Below are 21,984 nucleotides of genomic sequence, written 5' to 3'. Positions count from 1 at the left end.
GCCGTCATCTAATTTGATAAAAAAATCGAGCGCCTTCACCAGTAACGTTTTCCTATCCAAACTGCAGCAATTTAAAAATCGACGTGTTGAAAATATTTCTATAATAAATAGGAATTATAAATCATATTAAAAAGAAAGTATGGTATCCTGATATGCTTAAAGATTGAGAGTCTTGGAAGGGCGCTTAATAAGTGAGGTCTACAGCTTACGTTAACAATAACCGCAAAGACTCTACATTTCTAATATCTTCTAGCAACTGGAAGATAAGTATTCAAAAAGATTTCAAATCATAATCGATAAAAGTGCCGTTTTTTGTCACTGACTTGTATATTTTAGCAAGACGTTTCGGCTAACTCTTAAACCTTCATCAGTTGAAAAACCGCTTGATGTTACGCGCGATTTAAAAACTTTTTTAAAATTGAAACGTTGCGCGTGCTGTATGCGCGTGACTCGAGAGAATTTTAAGTGCGTGCCAAGCACTTGTAGACTTCAGGGATGACTATGTGATCATTCCCAGCTTCGGGTCTTTTACAGACATCCAAACTTCTAGAAAAAAAGCTGAAGGCTTAAGAGTTAGCCGAAACGTCTTGCTAAAATATACAAGTCAGTGACAAAAAACGGCACTTTTGTCGATTATGTCATCTCCTGACTACATATACTCAATTTTTAAACAGATTTCGAATCAGCTTCGGAAATGTTCTAAAGTATTCGAATTGACTTCGTAAATCGTCATAAGAACTCAGGAAATTTTGAGTGGTGCTGAAACTATCTGAATCTGATGCTAAGGAAACTTAAAAAGAACTATATATGTCAGTAGAAAGAACACATACTTTTTCGTAGCTGCATTATTATTATTTTTTTTTACAAATAATTACAGTTTTTGTGAATTGTTTATTCAAGATATAGTCTCTCCCCTTCCTGAGGAAATTTTCTTGTAAAGCAACTGAGAGTAAACCGACGATATATTATACCACAACCATTCGAGGGCGTAGGTGCAACGACGTTATGTTCAACGCAGTGCACCTTAAAATTTACTTTCAGTCCATTGACGATGTTACGCAAACAGGAAATCTGAGTAATCACCGACAGCCAATCAGCTCAAATAATTAATCTGGGCGTGGTCAGAAAATCTGTTTTCATCACAAAAGGTGCGAAACTGCAAGGAATTAATTAACAGAGGTTACCTTTGCCTTGTTACGTCAGTTGTTAGTTAATTCTTACACCTGTGACACTTGTGGATGCCGCATCCTCTTCCGAATAATATCCTATCTAACGATCGATTACGCCGAAAATCAGTGAAAATCGGTGTCTCAATATCGATTTTTCATGAATACGAAAGTGCGATATTGCCTGTAATTTGCTGTAATTGTACCGATAAAAACTAGAATGAATTCCCACATTCACGTATATATAAACAAGAAAAATCAGAAATGTAGAAACTCACGTTCAAGTATCATTTTAAAACCTTTTATCAGCTTTTATTTTAGCAATAGCATAAACGGTTCTGTTCAACCACATTAAGTTCTTGCAGGTAAATATCGTGGAAAATATAAACTTAGATTGGCAACGTGAACATATCGTAAGCGCATACCTTGGTATGGTATTCGGGCCATTTTGCCCCGAACAAAAACTTAGTCAGTTACTCACGGCGAAATTTTTTTGTGGCCCGTTTGTGACCAGGGTTGCACTGTATTTATCACGCAACACCTGCTGCGTGACCTGTTAACCCAGACCCCTTGATGAGTTCCTCCTCACGCATTTGTGGCGTCTTTCGTGGCTTGGCAACTATGGACAACGCTGACTTGGAAAAGCTCTCCATTTCACCTGGAAAGCTAACACCCAAATTCCATCCGAATACTACCGAATACTCAGTAACTCTCGGAAGTGATGTCAAACAGATAAAAATCGATCCGCTTACAAGTGATTCAGGAGCTTCTTACTCCATTTCGGTAAGTAGACTCGTTTCGTATTACTGTAAAAATTCCCGCCAAATTTGTTCTCCTCAGCTTTGATCTACAGACATTTAGCTCTTTATTTTTTGTTTATACAGGGTAGTGGTGGTGGAAAAACAGTTGCTCTGAAAGAGGGCGAAGTTACACCAGTAAAAATCGAAGTAACGGCGGAAGATGGAAGCACAATCAAGAATTATTTCATCCAAGTTACGAGGTTGTCTGCAAGCGATGCTTCTCTCACAGATCTCAAACTTTCTGTCCTTGGCAGCCTCTCTCCAGATTTCGCTTCAAATATCACCAGTTACTCTGCCGTCGTTCCATTTAGTAGCTCTTCCGTTGAGGTAACGCCTAGCGTGGCTGATAAAAAAACTGCAGTAAAAGTTAATGGTGGTGGATCGAAAGATCCCATACCTTTGAACTATGGCGAAACAGTTGTCGAGGTGGAGGTAACTTCTCCAGACTCAAGCAGCAAACGAACTTACGTGTTAATAATCTCTAGATTGAAGCTCTTAAGACCGATAAAGTTTTCAGGTGAAAAAGAGCAATCGAAATTTGAATGTCCCGTGTGTCTGGGAGTTCTGTATCGACCAAAATCGATCAAGAACAGTCAGCCGAAACATGTGTTCTGCAAGGGGTGCATCGATGAGCTGACCCGGACCTCAAAACAGGATCCTTTGGACGGTTCCCCGCTACCAGATGTGTGGCGTGTAGATGAATATGACTTGGACAAGGAATTATCTTCCCAGGTGGTGTTCTGCGTTTACAAGCACTGGGGATGTGGGGAGGAATTGAAGCTCTGTGACCTTGGTCCTCATATGAGGCAGTGTGAATTTAGGCCTGTTGTAGTGGAGAAGTCTGAGGAAATTGTCCCAGCCAAGGATCTAGAAGAAAAATCGAAGGTGAGGTGAAACAGAGAGGGAGACATTGCGAAAACGAGACATTTGTCAATGTCTCTTTTCACAGCTGCTGTTATTGCATGGGAGCAGAGTTGTTAAGTGTGAATGTCAGTATCATTTACCCACTTAAAAAACAATCCCCTTCCTCTATCCCCTTCCCCCATGCACAAATGCACCAATCCAGCATGAAGCAATCAAAGCGATTAGGAGTATTTGTACTCCTCCCTAAATGGGATGCTGGTCCATTGCACCTTACAGCATTAAATTCACCAGTTCCCATTCATACATCTGGGTGGAGAGAGGCACTGTGAGAGCAAAAAAATTAATAGTGTCTTGCCCAGGAACACTACACAATGACCCTGGCCACAAACCCACAATGACCCTGTCCTGTAACCCAGAAATGCTGGTGCTAGGGTCCATGGCACTAACCATTAGGCAGTGATGCCTCCACAGTTCTGTTTCTGACCTGCAATCAGAAATAACCTACCAAATGCTGGAAATTTGAGAATTTCATGTTTAAATTAATTGGGTACTGTCTATAGATCTTATATTGAGGTTACTAGAGACTAGTTGTTGCCAGTCAGCTAGCTAGTACTGTCAGAAATTTAATGGCTTGTTAACATTTCACTATGTGTGTCATACTAAAAGGAGGCTTGTAAAGGATGCCCAGACTGTAATCGGCCAGTCAGAACCTCTGAGCTTGAAGAACACAAGACTTATATGTGTACAAGTAAGCATGCCAATCCAGGTACAAAGCACAAGTCTGAAATCAGAGTTTGGGAGAAGAAACTTCAGCAAGAAACAAATGAAAAATCTGCTGACAAGTTGGTAAAGACAGCTGAGGAGCAAATTCAAGAGTGCTTCAAGGTGTTGCCACAGCATGGTAAGTTCTTGGGCTCCCTGGTAAGAGTCATGATTTTTTTAAAAATAAAAACCACATTGAAAGTATCTAAAGCTAGAAGAATTCATGCACATCTTCACCAGTAAACAACTTAATTTATGATAATTGCAGTTAATTTACTGTTACCAGTTTAAATTTCATTTCCTTTTTGCCAGTCTAACCTCTAGTAAGAAGACCCCCTCAGGGTAAGAAAATGTGTCCCCTTAAGAGAGGTCGTTAAAAATGCAGTGTTTGTATCATAATGTGGTGGAACCATTATTAAGTGTTGGCATACGAGAGGTGTCCCCCTACAGGATGATTTCTGTAAGCAGAGTTCAGTGCCATTGAACTACATTTAGCTTTCTGTTAGTACACTGGAGACAATTTTTTGTTTCGAAAAGGTACAATGTATGACCCAGAGAGCAAAAAATCCACCCAGGTGTATAAATGGGTACCGGCAAACTTAATGCTGGGGGTAGCCCTGCAATGGACCAGCATCCCATCCAGGGGGGAGTAGAAATACTCTTAGTTGCTTCATGCTACAGAAACTGGGATAAGCTCCAGATCCGGCCCATATGCAGACTTAACCTTTTTTTTACCCCTATCATAGGACACAAGGGAGTGTCTGGGCAGCAAACAAAGGGAAGGAGGAAAATCTTGATTAACTTGTATACTTTGGCCTCCAGAAGACAAACATTTTAACATGTATCTGAGTAAAGTAAAAACTGAGGGTAATTTCTACAAACTTTAATTTTTCAGGTAATGCAGGCCATTTTGATGGCGAGGTTTCACCACTGAGATACTTGGAGATGGCTGCTGAGTGGTTTGCCACAGCGATCAAGTTGTTGCCCAAAAGGGCTGATCTTCATTTTAAGCTAGGGCAGATGTTGGAGGAACAACACTATGTGGAGGATCTCTATGGGATCAAACCTCCAGTAAGTTGGCTTGTTTTAGCCTGCATTTGATATCATTTTGCCAAAAAATAATTAGATAATCACAAGAGCTTCATTAATGTTTTACGTGGAAGGGTAACTGGTTTTGACTGAGCAAAATGTTTTGAACTGAACTTCGTTGTTAGTGAAACTTTCTCCTAGATGGTCAAACCAGGCAGGAAAAATCATCCTCGTGGCCAGTCAATTTGCCCAGTGCCCGGCCCTAAATGAAACAGCCTGCAATCAGGGAGACTGTATGCTTCGTGTCTAGATATACTGAGCTTCCAATTACACTGTGTAACAAATTAGTTTGCCAATCAATTCCAAGTCGGAGTGATCACACCCATAAAATCAAATCAGACTGTCTAGTCTGTAAGTGATGAGAAGAATGGGAACCACCAATAACATGAAGAACAGGGGGTTAATTTGTTTACCTGATTTAACACCAGATTCTGATAACTAGAATGAAGTGATTTTATAGGCTTCGGCGTCAGTAGAGGAGAAGTGAATTAGAGATTGGTTATAGAGCAGGGTTTTCTTCTTTTTTTTTTTACAGAAATCCTCTGATGATGATGATATGGATTTTAATATGAAATCCAAGGAAAGTTCTAAAGAAGATGACATTCAGGCCATCTGTGAGCTGCGTGGTGCCAGACGGAATGCCCCATTAGCCTTGCAGCTGAAGGCTATTGATGAAGAATATCATTATCTTTTGGACCAGGGACAGTCTGACAAGGCTGACTATGTTCAAAAGTTGTATGCATGGAAATCAAAACAAGCTACACAGGTAATGCACTACTAGGCTTCATTTCAACTTCATGACTTTTTGTGAACAATATTAATATTTTGTTTGTCTTATATAAAATTTACTTAGGTCAATATGTTAGCCAATTCAGTTGCACACACTGACACATGTTACCAATTACTGACAGTAAGGTTTGAGAAGTTGAAGAACTAAGTTCAAAGTTATAAACTGGGAGACAAAGTTATAAATTCTTTACTGTGAATGCCTTATCTACAGAACAAAACAGCCCAGCTAGCAACTAATGAAGAGGAGGCTCTTGGAAAAGCATATCTCAAATACTTAGATGCCCTGGCTAATGGCAATGACAACTATATGTACAATGTGCATGTTGGTAGAATGCTTCTCCTGCAAAGCAAACCAGAAGAAGCTGTGAGGCATCTTCAAGTTGCAGTGGGATTAAAGCCTACTAACATTGATGCAAGGTCAGTACTTTAGGTATCTATAATGTAGCTGTAAGCTCTAGATCTATGGTGGGAAGGATGTTGGGCCTAATCTGTTGTTCCAGAAAATATCCATACCTCCCCCACAGAAGGTATTTTTTCCAAGACCCCCCCACCCCTCTGGAAATTCCATTTAAACTTGATACATTTCTTTAAATTTTTGGTCTTAGAGAACCCCCCACCTCCCCAGGAAATTCTAATCCCTTCTGTGGGGGGAGTATGGATATTTTCTGGTACTGCATAGTGGATAGTGCAGTGGCCTCTGGATCGAGCGGTCATGGCTTGAACCTGTCATTGTTTGGTGTTCTTGGGCAAGACACTCTCACAGTGCCTCTCTGCACCAATGAATATAAATTAATGGTTACCAGCAAATATTTTGGGGCAACCTGACAGAATGTAGTAGTCAAATGCATTCCAGATGTTTCTTCTAAAGTAGTTATGGTTATAAACCCATAGCCATTTATTGCCAGAGGGTGTGTTATGTGAGTGATTTCTTAGAGAGGGAGGATTATGGTCATTGATGGAACTTGCATTATGTGATGTCTTATGTCCAAATTCCATGGAACTCAGATCAAAATTTTGCAAACCGTAATGATAACCATTTCCCTAGCGGAAACCCAACCTTAGTTTATCAGGGTTCACTTGTGTACAATGTGTGTCATGGTTTGGGATTGTTTGATGCAGTGCCTTTTTCTTTTTGGCCTTGGTAGGTTTTACCTTGGGTTGGCTCTTTGCCAACAAAAAAGTGGACCTGGAAAAAGAACACAAGAAGCTGTGAAATACTTGTCTGAAGGAATAGAACATCTGTTGAACCAAATGAGTACTGAGCCAAATGAACCAACGAAGGATCCTGAAAAATGGCCACAGCAAACATCTCTATCTTCCAACAACTTGTTAAGATGCAACAATGTGCAGTGGTTGCAAGGATGTACTCTTCTTGGTAGCTTGTGTAAAAAAATGCCAACAACACCACCAGGAGTAATGTCTGCAGATAATGCATTGCATCTGAGTGCCATGTTGTCCTCTCATGTCTTGTCACATCTTGTTGCTAGAGGTGATACATACCACCAAGTTGAGTGGGTTTTGTTTGAGACCCATTTCACACTCCTTCAAATGATGCTGGAAGAGACAAAGGACAAAGGAGATGGAAAAAATGTTGAGATTTCTTGCTTCTGTGAAAATTTGTCTGGTTTGCTCAACTGTTCAAACATTCCACCTGGAAAGCAAATTCTTGACCTGCAAGAAAAGGTAAGAATGTACCACTACATTTAAGTACTGTCAACACAGGAGGGCAAAACTATTTGAACTGAACTTCTAATACAAGGAAAACTTTCCTCTAGATGGTCAAACCACTGCTGGGCAAAATTGTCCTCACAACTGGTCAGTTTGCCCGGTGCCTGGCTCTTAACAAAACCCTGGAAAATTATTGAAATCGATTGTCACCACCTAAAAAACTGGCAAGAGGTTTGGTTTTAAATTTTTTTTCTCACGTGAGCCACATAATCAGCATGGAATATTTTAGCTGGAATCTTGTGCATTTCTCTCACAAGAGAATTATTTAGCAAGAAGGAACTATGTTTAGTCATAAGCTATGTACTGCCAAGAACCACTTGCTCCTCCTACTGTAATATTGTAGGTAATGTAGTTAATGTTTCTTGTCTGTATTCACAGACCTGTCAACAGGCTGTCCTACTTCAGCCGTGTAACAGTCGTGCTCTCTATCGGCTGGGTGATGCCCAACTAAGTTGCCATGACAATGACGACCCTTCTGCACCTAATGCCAAAAGGATTCTTCAAGAGGCTGAACTGAGTTATCGAGTGAGCATTGAGCAAGAAGGTTGTCCGTCAGTAGGTGGGGAGGCCCCGACAAAGGTCAAAGAACAACAGTGGTTTAAAGAGCAGGCAGTAAAGAAAGAAGCTGAAAAGAAAGCTGTTACAGGAGGAACCACTCAAAAGATTGCTGCCACACCAGTTGGTAAGACAGTTGCCTCACCAGCTGGTAAGGCAGCTGCCTCCCCAGCTGGACGTGGTGGGACCCAAGCAGGAAGGGGCTCATCCACGACAGGTAAGTCAGCTTACAGATACATATCTTGCTCAATACATGTATATGACCACTGAGGGAAAATATGGGTATGAACACAATATGCCTGCAGAGTGGGAACACTGCTCCCTTGTGTTGACAGTACTAACTTGCATGTAGTGATACATAGTAATCAGTTACAGAGAGAAAAACAGTGCATTGTTTTTAGGTTAGATGTTTTGAGCAGGAACGTGCTGAGAATGATGTAATTATATAAGGTATCTATTTGCATCGAATATTAGAGTCAGAAATTCAGTTTGATTTGAATTCATTTAACGTCATCTGTAGATGTACATTGCAACGAGTTAGCCTTATTATATTTTAATGATGCATGTGCAATTTAACTGCAACCAGTGATCAAGGTCAAATTAAATTATTCTTTATTTATGCGTTGATACAATTAAGAGAAATGACATTTTACAAACACTTTTACGGATTAAAAGGTTGATATGAGTAAACAGAAGTATGCATATTAATTTCCAGCGCGAGGTGGAGCAGCGATGAGAGGTAGAGGCAGCGCTGCTCCCATCCGAGGCGGGGCCACGATTGCAGCAAAGCCGGCACCAACTAGTGGGACTCGGGGCAAGACTTTCCCAACAAAGCCTGCTGGGACAGCAGGGAGGGGTGCGTCAAGAGGAGGAAGCATTACAACGGCAAACAGAACACCAGGTATTTTAGGTAGACGGTAGTGATGTGCAGCAATCTTTGCCAGTATTTACCATGTTGCCTTGTTATGTAGGTGCGCAACAGGACGACATCAAAATGTTTACTTGTGTTTTGTTGTTCTCTTGTCACAGTATCATCGTCAAAGCCGTCAGCTCACAAATCAGGAGCATGTTCTCGTACAAAGCAGCCAACTTCCACTAAACCATCGACACAAGCGAAAAGTGGCACGAAATCTCCAGCAGCAGCTCTCACTCCGGTCAAACCTGTAGAGCCCAGTCCTTCAACTGATCAGAAGCCGAGTGGACCGCCCAACAAACCTACTTACCATTCTCGTCTGGGTTTAGCTCGTGTATTGATGCGTAAAGGCGGTGATGACGTCAACGAAGCTCACAAGCTGTACGAAGAAGTTATCTCAATGGCGCCATCTGTTCACGATGCTTACATCGAATTGGCTGACTCGCTGATCAAGTCAGACCCAATGAAAGCCGTGGACACGTACAGCAAGTACCCTTTCCAGGAGCCGTTGACGTTTGATGACGCATACATCCACGGGGAGATGGTTCGTTTGCTGATGAAGAATAAAAAGTATGACGACCCCAGATTGGGTGCCAGTATGATTTCTCTAGGGAAGGTGATGGGACTAACTGTGCTAGAGAAGTACGTTGACACACTTGATAAGACATTCAAATACAGCAAACTGCTTATGCAAGTTTATGCTGGCGTCCACGGTAAAAGTGTAGACGACCCAGATTTGCAGCAGTTTTTTAAGTTTAAATGTTGGGTTTAAACTTTTAAGCTCCAAACATGACTTCTTGTTGAGAGTGTAAATACATAACTGGTGCACATTGACTTGTAGAACAGAAATTCTTACAAAGCACTCCTCATCGGGATTTAATTTTCATCTTCCTTGGAAGTGCGATTGTGGTCCGGATGTACAGCATTTTTTCGTTTGAGTTTGTAAGTACTTTTTTGATTTACAATGTTCATTTGACAGCTGTAGTTACATGTGTGTCATTAAGTATCCCATGAAGTTAAAGAAAAGGGGAAAAAAAAAAGGAAAAAAACAGGGGGAAAAGTATCCATGAAGTGCCGACAGGTATGACGGGTCCAGAGTTGCCATGGTCAGGGAAACAAATTCCTCATGGTCAGAGAGAAGTCACGGAAATGTTATTTTTGGTCAGGGAAAATTGATATTTTGGAGAAAAGTTAGGGAAAATTGAAATAATTTAATACGGCCGATTTAATACCGCTGAAGGCTGGAAGAAACATTTGGGGTCACTGTGGTCTCAACGATATTTTTCCTTGATGAAGAAGGAAAATTTGTTAAAAGCGTACTAGTCTCAATGAACGAGTAGAAAGTTCAGACCAGAAGCTGCGACTAGATCTGACGTTTTGTATTTATTTGGTCAGGGAAAACTTACTTTTATCGGGCAAAAGTCAGGGAATGATGCCTGTGGCAACCATGGGGTCAGACATGAATCCAGTTGCTGGATATTTCAAGGTTCATTAGCCATTTTGTCAACAGCTTGTTGCACAAAATGTAACATCTTATAGTACAGGTTTCCGGCGCTCAATAAACGTCTAAGATTCAGCCCGATTTAACTCTACAGAGATCCGCATCTCTGATTGGTTGTTAATTGTGCGCGTAGATTCAAATCCGAGTAACAGCCAATTAGAGACGCTACACGGATCTCTGTAGGGTGACGTCAGAAAGGACGGCTGTAAGTTCTGACCAGAAGCCGCTACTAGATCTGACGTTTTGTATTTATTTCGTCACGGAAAACTTATTTTTATCAAGGAAGAGTCAGGGAACGATGCCTGTGGCAACCATGGGGTCAGAAATGAAGCCAGTTGCTGGAGATTTGAAGGCTCATTAGTCCTTTTGTCAACAGCTTGTACCTGTTGTACATGTTGTCATCAGTATGGAATTTATCAGGTCAAATCTTAGTTAGATGTCCTACGAAGAATTCTCCACTTAAACAACTCAAGGAACAAACTTGTTTAGTTTTAGACCTTTCAGGTGATACTTGTTTTATTTACTCGCTGAGTGTGTTTAAATACGTTTCAAGAACGTTTCATTAAAATATAATACGTTAAAGCAGAGCATTATCTTGTTAACCAAAAAGGGTTATAACTAATTAGATACGTTTTTATCATTATTGACAATAATACCGTTAGCACGTTTTGTTTTCTATGCCTTCTGCAATCAATTAATCTAATAACATTTAAGTGTTGTCAGAATTTACTGCTGACACTGCTTTATTTCGTGTAAAACGGGGCACCTTAGTTTATTTACGCAGTTTACTTGAGGACTATCGTGGGCTAATTTTGAAAAATACAAAAAATACAACAAAAATACAGAGGCTTCTTGGTAGGAGCGTAACACAACTATCGCACAATATTTGTATCATTGAGGCATCTTGGTAAAATAATCGTCACTTCTGAAGTAACAGTTTCAACGTCCACGGTACATTCACGACTACGCTATATACTTTAAGCAAAAATTAATTTAAATAGATTCGTTTGGTTACATGATGGAGATCATGTTTCAGGTTTCTTGTTCGTTCTGTGCATGAGTATTGATTATTTGCTTATTTGACTCTGAGTGCAAGTTTTGTTCTCACTTAATTAATAAATTTTACTTAATTAGAAATATTGCGTTACAATTGAATTATTTTCGCTATTTACAAGAACGAACTTTATCGTAAAAACATGCTTTAATTTGAAAAAACTGAATGATCAGTCAACATGCAACACTTAATGACTGGCCCCAAGGGAAATAGTGAATTTTGTTTGCTCGAGATCCTCAATGCTCCCCGAGGTGAGACGAGGCCAGCCATTAAGTATTTTGTTATGCCTCCTAACTCAAAAATAGAAGAAAACTGTGAAAATGTTATTTGCTTGACGCCGGCTGGCACACGAATTTGCCGCGGTGTGGCTCAAGCTCAAGTTGTTTCCCTAGTGAGTTAGTAAGTTTTGACCCGTGACACGTCACGTTCTCCTCCAATCGGAGAACGTATTTCAGTTGGGAGGTACAACAATCTATTTTGATGATTTACTCTTTTTGCTGTGCTGTAATTTCCTTAAAATCGTTTTGATCTTTTTCTTGCTCTTTCCTTTTCCACCTTGTTCATCGTCGTCGTGTTCATCTTCAGCGTTTTCGCTTGTGCGTCCGTTTTCATCTCGATCTTTCGCTTCCTCTGGATGGCTTGCTTCACTCGCGAACGACAGCTGACTTCCTCGTCTCGACACGGGCTCTGCTAATCTTGATCTATCGTCGCTACTGACCGAGTCCGCTGTTTTGAGAAATAAATACTTGTAATCACTTCGTTTTATATGTCGTAGGAACAAGTGCTAGTTTGAACTAATCTCGATCCGAAGATTTGCCGAAGAGTGTTCGATTACCTTTCCATATAGAGCCGTCACAAACGAACTAATCAAAAGAGTCATTCGTCACAACGAGAAGTAATCTTGGACGAGTGTCATCTTTTAGGTTCCTGCGAGACCGTTATATTGTCCCCAGTAGCGGTCCCACAAGAAAGAGCGAGATGAGACTCGGCCCAGTTTTCTCTTTTCTGAAGTGGCGAATTCTAACACCTCCGAATAAAGAACTGTCTGCGCGCTGCTGGTGAAGAACAGTTTACAGTGTGGTGATGTACCAACAAGTAAAACTTTGAACATAACGATAACCATTTGCGCCATGAAACTAGTTGGTAATCATTCGGTGTGAGAACTGAACATCTCCGACTCAGTAAAAAAAGGTAACTTACCAGATCCAATCAATCTTTTGCCACATTCATCCCCATCGGCTTGTTTCTGAAGTTCTTCGGAGAGATTAAGAGGTGATAGCTCCTACAAAAATAAATTTCGAGACTTCAGAGACTCGGTAGGAAAATCAAACTTGTAAATCCTGGATCTTTGTATCTTTTAGCCATACCCCAAATGATGCATTTTTATTCCTAATTTTTATTTCCATTCCTATTTTATTAGAGTGGGATGGCTTTCACAAGCGCGAAAGGTATTTTCACTTACCGGAGTAAGGGCATCTTCAGCTGGCTTTCGGCGCTGGGCGAATGAAAGATCGCTCGCTGCCCTCTGTTGTAGGTAGGCTGGCTCTGGTTTAGCAGCTCTTTCTTGTAAACTCCTACGCGACGTGCTCCTATCCCCATGGGACATTGCTCCCCATAGCGATAACTCCTCTGAGACAGATTGGTCACTGTAATGACCTTTTAGGCTGTGCGATTCTTCCCTTAACCTCTCAATTTCCAGTTGCAATCTCCTATTCTCGCCCTGCAAGTTCACCAGTTCTTTCATTGTTCTGTAACTCTCTGCCTTGATGTTTGACAAATCAGATTTGAGTCTTTTGTTCTCTGATTTTGTCGAAGACATGTTACGTTCAAATTTGGCCTTTTCCTTCTCGACTCGTGCCATTTCGTCTTGTAAGATAACAGCCTGCTCTTGTAATCTGTTATTCTCGTCTTTAATATTGGATACTTCTTTTTCTATCCTTTTCACGGTCAATGACCTGTCGCACATTTTCGTCTTAAGGTGATTGTTTCTGCTGAGTAACTTCTGTACTTGGTTCTGAAGATCAGCATTGTGCTTCCTAATTATGGACAACTCATTTTTAACAAGGACGTTGCTGCATTTTGTCTCTGCGAGTTCCTTTTGCATTCTTTGTAGTACCCTAATTTCTGGACCCACTATGGAGCTATCCTCTGAAGAGATTTGATCGGACGAGATGCTTATGTCGAGATCTGTGACGGAAACTAGGGAGCTGCTTGTATGGACCTCCATACTGGAGTCATTGTCATCTGATTCCACTTTTCCGGTATCGTCAGGCGTGCCATATTTTTGGTGTGAACTGGGCTTTTCTTTGAACGCTTTCCTTTGTTGTTTTTTGCCCAATCCTTTAACTAAGGACGCAGTGTCCTTTGTAGAGTTTTCGGCGTCTTTTCCGTCAATGCCAGTTGGCGTCGAAAGAGTTCCAGTACTATCTTCATTTGTTGGAGTAAGAGGAAATCCTTCTTTTTTCCCTCGTCGTTGGTCTGTTTCAGATCTGCTTCCAGGCGAATCAGCAGCCGATGGTATACTATTGGCATTAACACCAAGGGTTGGAGTATCCGGAGGTTCATCTGTTGTTGCCCCTTTTTCGTCTCCTTGAACTCGGCTTGATTCTTCGTAAGTCGTAGAACTGGTCAAACATTGGTTGGTTGGACCTTCGCCAAGACGCAAAAACTGTGTGGCAGGGAACTTGGTTATTATCCCAGATTTTCTTATCTTCGCAGATTGTGGTCCTTCCCCATCACTTTCATCTTCAGTTGTTCTCGGCGAGAATTGAGTGCAATTGTCAGTTATTTCCATAATCTTGAAACTCTTCAGCATACTGTTTTCTGCTCGAAGAGCGGAAAGTTCTGCAGTCATCTTTGAATTCTCATCAAGAACGCACGACAGTACCGTTTCTAATTTGGCGTATCTCTCGCTTATGTCATGAAGCTGTCCTTCCATTCTGTGTCGTGAAACATTTCCGTTTTCAGATCTAAAGCGAAGCATTTCTCCCTCAACCGCTTCTCTTGTTTCAATTGCATCTGACAACTCGATTTCAAGTCTTGCTTTTTCGCTTTCCAGTTTTTTCTTGGCCTCCTCTATCGAATTCCTCTCTTCAAGTAAATCTTGCAAGTTTTGCTGGAGTTCCTCGTTTTCCTGGTCATAAAGAATCTGTTCCTTTAAAACGGCTTCGTTTTGAGTTTGCAGTATCGCCACCTTTGTTCTGAGTGACTCGCATTCACTTAGCAAAGAGCTGATTTCCCTTTTCATGGACAGCTGTTTTTCCACAAGCAAGCTAATTTCATGTTGGCTTTTCTCGTTTTCCTCAGCACTTTGTTGCAACTCAGACTTTAAACTGGAGATCGTCCACTCTAACTCATGTCTTGTGGTGGGAGCACCCTGTGTGCTATCGGAGAGAACCTCTCTCTGACTTCTACGTATCTCCAATTCTTCTCCAGGCTCATTATCTAATTGTTTTTCATCGAGGTTTTTAACATTTAACTGGTTGTTTGGTGCCGATTGTTGGTCAGCCATGGTTTCTGATTCCTCTTGGGATCCGCTGTGTTCTCTTTCCCTGATGTAGTTTTCTTGACCAATGGATAATACCAAAGACGTTTGGTGCTCTTGCAATGGTGGCTCGTTGGCTTCAACCTGTGTACCTCTAGTCTTTTCGTTATCCATGGGAGATCTGATTTGTTCTTTCTCCTCGTCAGGAGTGCTCTGATCGTTCGGCGAGTCTCTTTCGAAGTCTGCTATGCAGAGATTTAATGTTCCAGTTCTGTCGAGGTTACTTGTGTCAAGGTCATCAACATGACTCACTACAATTATTGGAATAGGAACTCCCCTAAAGCTGTTTCTTTCAGTTACTTCAAGCTCTTCATAGTTGATTTGGATTTGAGAGTTGTTGGAAGCTTCTATTTCCACAGGCTTTTCATTTGCAACTTCATCTGGCCTATGAGGCCCACTTCCTGCCTCGGCTGGTAGTAGAGAACATTTTTCCTCTTCGTGTTTGCTGGTTTCTTTAAACACATATGCTTCGTCTGAATCCTTTGCATCTGTTTGTGTTGTGCTGTCTTCTACACATGTGCCATCGGCATGGATAGAGGGATCAATAGCTGATTCAGTTTGGACACTTTGATCTTGGAGACTTTTCATATTCGAATTCCGAATCACGGATTGCTTCCGCTGCTTCTCCATTGATCTCAATTGAAGCTTGGCATTTTTTAGTTCATCTGTTAAATTGTTATTCTCATCTTTCCATTTCTTCATCTCGTCCTTCAGCAGGTTGTTTATAACTTGCAAGTCGTCGTTCTCCGTTCGGCAAGTGCGTAACTCTAGTTCTAGTTGCTCCATTTCTACGAGCTTGTTCTGATAGCTCTGAAGATCCCGTCTTAACTCATTTTTCATCTCTGTTTGACAAAGCAGATCTTTTTCGAGTTCAGTAATCAGCTTTTCTGCTTCTGCGCTCTTCCTTCGGATATCTTCAAATTCTGAGTCGATCTGTTGTAATTCACGAAGTCTTTCTTGCGCTTTACGGCAATCTGACTTGGTATTTTCAAGTTCTTTTAGCAAACTTTCCTTTTCTTGGCTGTACGATGAAAGTAAATGTTTCATCTCTTGTTCTTGTTTCAGGCAAGACTCCTTATTTTGCCTCAGATCACTTTCAATAACGTTTCGTTGGTTTGTTGCCGCTTCCAACTCTTCCAGCAAACTCTTTCTTTCCTGTTTCAGGAGTGCATTTTCTTGTTCTTGTCTGTTGACATTTTCCTCAATATCAGTATTGGCTTCAAAATCGTCTTTTTTCTGCTTCAAATCACTCTCGATGGCTTCCTTTTGGCATTTCAGACCTTCCAATTCTTTTCTTAGTCGCTCCACTTCGCTTCGCAAGTGATCGACATCAGATTGGGCTGGGTTCAACGAACAGCTCTCACTTTCCTGCACATCCTTTGCATCTGGTTGATAACCTGTACTCTGATTCGTGCTATCTTCACTTTGGCTTTCTTTCCTGTGATCTTTGCTCGTTAGTTCCCTTTCATCAGAATCGCTCTCGCTGTCACTTGATATCATGACACTTTTCTTCAAGTCTACGACCTGAAAAGAAGTTGACGTCTTGTTTTCCAGTTCATGCACCCTCTCGCGAAGAATTCCAAGGGCGTTTTCTGCTTCGCTTACTTTAGTCTTTAAAGTCGAATTTTCTCCTAGTGCTTTGGAAAGAGACTGCTCCAGCTGCATTTGTGCTCTGGCGAAGTATGACGCCTTCTTCTCCAGTAATAGGTTCTCTTTTGCCATAACGGAAAAACCTGTTTTAACGTCCTCTGTCAAGGGAGCGCTTTCTTTTCCACTTTCGGACTCAGTGTTTGTTCCTTGGTCGCGGCTGGTAGTCAGTCTAGTGCCACTTATCTCGCTGATTTCTTTGTTTTCTTGTGGAGGGTCGTCGAGCGTTTGTGTTGCAATCGACACGCCCTGGGAAGTAGCAACGCTATCATTATTGACGTCTTTCCTTAGATTATTAAGTTCATTTTCCAGTTGAACCTTTTCGTCTTCAAGCTGTTCAACTTTCTGTCGCAAGTCTGTCTCAGCCCCTTCACCCTCTGCTGAAGAAACGTCTTTACTTTCCTTTGGCACACTTTGCTCGTGTTTTGTCTTCGACTTCAATTTGTTTTCTACACTGGCTGTCTTTCTAGGGCCATCTTTCCTCCGAAGCGTTTCATTTGCTCTCCCCTTAAAAGCTTTGTTTTCTTTCTTTAAAGACTCATTTGCAATCTCCAGTTCCTTAACCTTTCTTTGTGTAGTTGCCAGTTCACTTTCAAGGTGTTGGTGCATGGTTCGGAAATTCTCAACCCCATTTTGTAAGGAGGCGGCGTTTCTTTTTTCTGTGGAACTGATTCTCTCCTTTTGTTCGTTGACTATCACGAGTTCCTTACTCATGTCTGCTATCTGCTCTTGCAGTTTTCTGTTGTGGTTTTGAACAGTTTCAAGTTCTTGCTTCAGTAGAGATTTCTCTGTCTCAAACGATTCCTTGTTAAACTGGTGATCTGTCATGGCTTTACTTGTGTGTTGAATTATGTCAACCTCTTGTGTAAGGCGGTCGTTCTCTTCGTGGAAACAGTGAAGCTCCTTCTGCAAACTCTCCAATGCCTTCGTCTTTATTTCCAATTCCTTTATTAGTTTATTAGAACCTTCGCATTCGTGTTCAAGCTTTTGGTTTAATTCTCGAAGTCGTGTTAGTTCCGTCTCTAACTGTACTTGTTTTTCTTCCAGCTCTTTTCTTTGCTGCTCTTGCGTTTGTGCTTTCTCTGTTGCATTTTTGATAACCTCGAGTTTTTCCTTGAGCTTGTTGCATTCGTCTTGAACCCGGGTTAGCTCTTTCTCCAAAAGTCCTTTCTCTTTTTCAAGTAATTTCGTCTGTTTTTCGATTTCCATTGTATCGAATGTGACTCTTTCGTTCGTTTCTTCCTCATTTTCAGATCGTTGTTCAAGATCCAAAGCTAATCGGTCTCCATTTACCAGTGTCGTGTTTTTCAAATTTTCTATCTGTTTTTCGAGATCTTCCTTTATATTTTTTATCTCTTCTAATTCCGTTTTAATCTGTTTATGATCTTCGGTAATTGTTGCTAATTCATCTCGAACGATCTTAAGTTTCTCTTGGTCTTCTCTGTGTAGGTTTTTGTATTTTTCCAGTTCTTCGAGGCTCTCCAGTTTCATCGTGGTCCCTTCATCCTTTTCAGTTTCTTCTCTCATTCCAGCAGGTCTTGTTTTTGCTTCTTCGACATGCTGTTGTTGCATCTGTTTCCTTATTCCAACTATCTCTTGTGTGAGCTGTTCTTTTTCTTTTTCTAACTTAGCGATCGCCTGCAGCATTTCTCTTCTTTCTTCACGTGTGGTCTCCAGGTCGTGTTGTAAAACGTTATTTTCTCTGAGTGCATCTTCTAGTCGTTTTTCTAAAATCTCTTTACAAACACTTGCCTCGTGAAGATGGAAACTTTCTTGTCGCTTCTGGTTTTTGAGCGTGTTAATCTCATCTTTGATAGTCTCACATGAACACCTCATCTCCATCAGTCGTATTTCCAAGTTTGCAGCTCGCTCGATGTTGTCATTAAGCTGAGTATTTAGCAAGTTCCTCTCGGACTCGCTCTGATGGAGATCGCTTTTGAGTCTCTCGCAGTCGTTGTTGGCACTTCTTAATTCAAATTCAAGCTTGAGTTTTTCGCTTGTAACTTTCAGTAGATCCTCTTCAAGTTTTCGCATCTTGATTTCATTGTCAGCAGTCGTTTTACCGAGTTCTGGATCTTTCGCAGCTTGCTGCAGTTTTGCTGCATGTCGATGACCACCTCTCGTCATCTCAAGTACTTCAATTCTTAACTTTTCGTTCTCGGCCTTGAAGCGAGTTACTTGGTCTTCGAAAGACCTTTCTGCCAATTTGGAGTTTTCTTTCTCGCTTTCTAAATCGCTAATCCTTTCTTCCAGCGTTGTTTGTATTCGTTTGGCATCTTCCAGTGAACTCAATAATTGGTTCTTTGTCTTCACGTTTTGAGACAACTCTTCCTCGGCTAGTTTCAGTTTTGAATTGCCAGCTTCCAATTCCTTTATTCGCTCTTCTAAAGTCCACTGTAGGTGTTCAAAGTCTTGCTGTGTTTCCTTGTTAGATTTGTCATCAATAAACACGTCTTTCTTCAAAGCTTTATTCTCAGATGTCGGTATATCTATTTCTTTTTCCTTCTGAGTAACTGCTTCTTGGTATTGTTGACGAAGGATTTCGTATTCTCTGGTCAGTTCAGCATGCTTCTCTTCCAGTAACTTGTAATCGTCATTTGCGTTTTCAGCGCAATCTCCTATTTCTTGAACGGTGTCATCTTTGTCTGAAGGCGTTTTACAGTCCTCCTCGGTCGCCACATTCTTCGTATTGTCAGCAAATACCTTGGCTTCAGCTTGTAGTTTGTCTAAGAGATCATGCGCACTCTCTAAGTCTTGTCTGTACATGGCAAGGACGTTTTCGCTTTCTGCTAACTGCTGTTGCAGATAACCATTCTCAAGTTTCAGAAGCTGATTTTCGTGTTCCGTCTGTTTGCTTTCATCTGCGGGAGATTCTGCTATGGAAGAAGACGTGTCAGCAATCTCGTCTTCACTTGTGTGGGTAATGGTGTAAAACTTTTTACTAGGTGTTCCAGAGAATGATTTCCCTCTCTGGTTCATCTGGTGCTTGCGGGAATATCCAGCGATTGTCGTCTCGTCATGGCCATTCTGTGCAGCTAAGGCAAGTTCTGTTTCAACTTCCATTACCCGGATACTTACTCTACCTAGTTCTTGCTTAAGTTTGTCTTCTTCGTTCTTTACTTTGGAGTATTCGTTTTCCAGCGCTTCTTGATATTCTGCCATACCTGCTAGCTCTTTCTGCAAATTTGAGTTGAGGCGTTTCTGCTCGGACATTTCGGATTCCAACTCAAAGAGCCGTTCCTCGTTGTCCTTTAGCTCTTTCTCTTTTCTAAGCTTTTCCTCGTCGATTGAAAACCTCTGCTCTAGTAGCTGACTCTTTTCTTTTTTGATGGCTCCTAATTCAAGAAGTGCTATTTCTCGCTCCTTTCTTACCAGCTGATTCTCTTGGTCAAGTCGTTGGCATTCCTGACTCATCGATTCGTACTTGCCTTTTAAAGCGCCCAACTCGGATTCCATTTTCGATATCTCCATTTCCAACATTTTGTTGTTCTTTTCGAGTCTCGTGCTCATATAGGCGATTGCTTCTATATCTTTCTCGAGTCGTGTTGCTTTTTCTCGATACTTTTGAAGCTCCTCTGCCATATTCGAGTTGTTGTTTCGTAAATCAGTAACTTCGCCGGTCAGCCTGACCTTTTCTTTCGTGAGTTCTGCCATTTCTTGTTTGAATCGACTGCACGCATCCTCGCTTGTTTGAAGAGCAGCCTTCATCTTAGAAGATTTTTCTTCAACAAATTTCTGTGACTTTTCCAGACGAGCTTTCTCTTGAGTGGCTTTACCCAGTTTTACTTTTATCTCTGCGTTCTCTTCAATAAGAGCAATAAACTCCATCTCATTTGAGGTAAGCTGTTTTTGAGGCGGAGTTCGGAGGTCAATTTTGGGAACCTTTGCCTTTGTCGGTTGCCTTACTGGTGATTTTACTGATGTCTTTGTTGGAGATGTCGGTGGGTTATCTCTTCGCGAATTTTCCATAGTTTTGCTAGCAACGCTTGCACCATTACTATCTCTTAAAACCCTTTCCATTTCCAATCTTAAAGCCGTTATCTTTCCATCGAGTATCTCGTTTTGAGTTTTAACGCTAAAATACTGTTGCCGCACTTGCTCGCAGGTTTCTTTCTCCTCAACAATCTGGTTTTCGAGGTTTGTTATAGTTTCCTGTGCCTCTGCTAACTGTCCCTTCTTGTGGTCAAGCTCTTCTTCCAAATCCTCGTTGTTTTCTCGAGCATCAACTAACTCTTGTTCAGCTTTGTGCAACTTCCTCTTAAGTTCTTGTATTTGCTTGACTAGTGCTTCTTTCGACTTGCTTCCAAGGTCTTCAGTGACATCGTTCCCTGTGCTGGCTTTGCTTCGTTGACCGTTGCTAGCAGCTGTTTGTTTTTTTCCTCCCTTGTTTGGCGATGATGCTATAGATGCCTTCTCTTTCGCTGGACTTGTGCAAGGTGAACGAAGACTTCGAGCAAGTTTTGTGATAACGATCTCTTCATCACTGTCGTCAATGTTCGCGTCGGAAAGTGTCGGTTCTTGATCGTCAGACAGTTCATCTTCACTCGCGATTTCTACGTCGTGGTTTGGCATAAGCGTGTAAATTTTCGAGATGTTTTCCATACACGTTTTCAAGAACGCCTCTCTGGTCTCATTGCCATCAGACATCTGCGAACTGTTTTCGCTGTCGTTACTTTCGTGTGACGCTTCCATAACGTCGGAGAGCTCAGGATATCCTCTTTGTGGTTCCTTGGGTGACTCAAAAGCGGGTTTTAACCCGGCATCCGCATCGGTAATTTGCAGTAAATTTTCTTGGCTTTCAGACTTTTTGACGTCACTTTCCAAGTTGGATTTTTCAAGTTTAAGATGGAACAGTTCAGATCTGAGTTTGGTTACGTGGTGTTTCATTCCGAACAGTTCTTCTTCAACCTTCGTTTTCTCCTCCATGGTTGAGAAAAGCTCTGTTTCAAGAATGGTTGTGTCTTCATGGATATCAGATATTTCCTTTTCCAGTTCTGTTTTGGTGTGTTTGAGATTCTTTAGTTTCTCTCGTCTTGGGGACATGGAACCCTGTGGCGAGCCCGACCCATTATCCTGACTTTTAAAGACAATTTTCTTACTTTCGTTGGAAGCGGATGATTTGCCATTTCCTTTTAAGTGTAACTTCTCGTCCTGTGGTGTATTTGGCGACAAACTGCCCTGAGACAGGTTTTCCTGGGTACTGCTTTTTTCCTGGACATCCTTGCTCGGAAACTTTCTTCGGTCCTCAAGAGTCCCACACACGTGTCTCAAATCCAAAAGCTCTATCACTAACAGACAAGCTAGCAGAGCCTTATCAATGATCACAAACCGAAGACAGTTTTCCAGGATTGTGTTCAAGTCTTCAGAGTTGGCCCACATGTCTGCTTCACTCAAACCTAAACATTAATTTTTGACACCCGTGTAAGATTAAGATGCAAAGTTTGTTGTTCGTTGATCAAGACAAGAATACATGTTTTTGTGCCTTTCAAGTAGATACCGGAAACCGCTGAGAGGTAACAACCAAAATGACAGTCTCAAGGGAGAGTTAAGCAATTGTAAATTTATTTACTCA

General features: G+C 41.3%; 2 protein-coding genes across 2 annotated transcripts in view; one reads left to right on the top strand and one right to left on the bottom strand.

The window, feature by feature from the left end:
* Nucleotides 1-1,700: 1,700 nt before the first annotated feature.
* On the top strand, nucleotides 1,701-11,306 carry LOC110043988 (uncharacterized). Its single transcript, XM_089292726.1, has 10 exons — nucleotides 1,701-1,949; nucleotides 2,051-2,851; nucleotides 3,497-3,731; nucleotides 4,488-4,663; nucleotides 5,217-5,447; nucleotides 5,682-5,887; nucleotides 6,616-7,153; nucleotides 7,577-7,970; nucleotides 8,469-8,654; nucleotides 8,783-11,306. Exons 1-10 carry the CDS (start codon nucleotides 1,740-1,742, stop codon nucleotides 9,436-9,438), a joined length of 3,633 nt encoding a protein of 1,210 aa, XP_089148852.1. The 5' UTR covers nucleotides 1,701-1,739; the 3' UTR covers nucleotides 9,439-11,306.
* LOC110043987 (uncharacterized) overlaps nucleotides 10,649-21,984 on the bottom strand; it is a 25,004-nt gene continuing 13,668 nt past the window's right edge. The window contains exons 20-22 of the mRNA XM_020749496.2: nucleotides 12,684-21,808; nucleotides 12,422-12,503; nucleotides 10,649-11,947 (exon numbers count right to left, since the gene is read on the bottom strand). Coding sequence (XP_020605155.2) covers nucleotides 11,694-11,947; nucleotides 12,422-12,503; nucleotides 12,684-21,808 — 9,461 coding nt within the window. The 3' untranslated portion in view covers nucleotides 10,649-11,693. The remainder of the gene's footprint in view (nucleotides 11,948-12,421; nucleotides 12,504-12,683; nucleotides 21,809-21,984) is intronic.

This window comes from Orbicella faveolata, unplaced genomic scaffold, assembly GCF_042242905.1.
Source record: "Orbicella faveolata isolate gen_17 unplaced genomic scaffold, um_ofav_v1 contig_24, whole genome shotgun sequence".
Lineage (NCBI taxonomy): Eukaryota > Metazoa > Cnidaria > Anthozoa > Scleractinia > Merulinidae > Orbicella > Orbicella faveolata.
The sequence above is the reverse complement of the archived record's forward strand: the minus strand, read 5'-3'. Positions and strand labels throughout refer to the sequence as shown.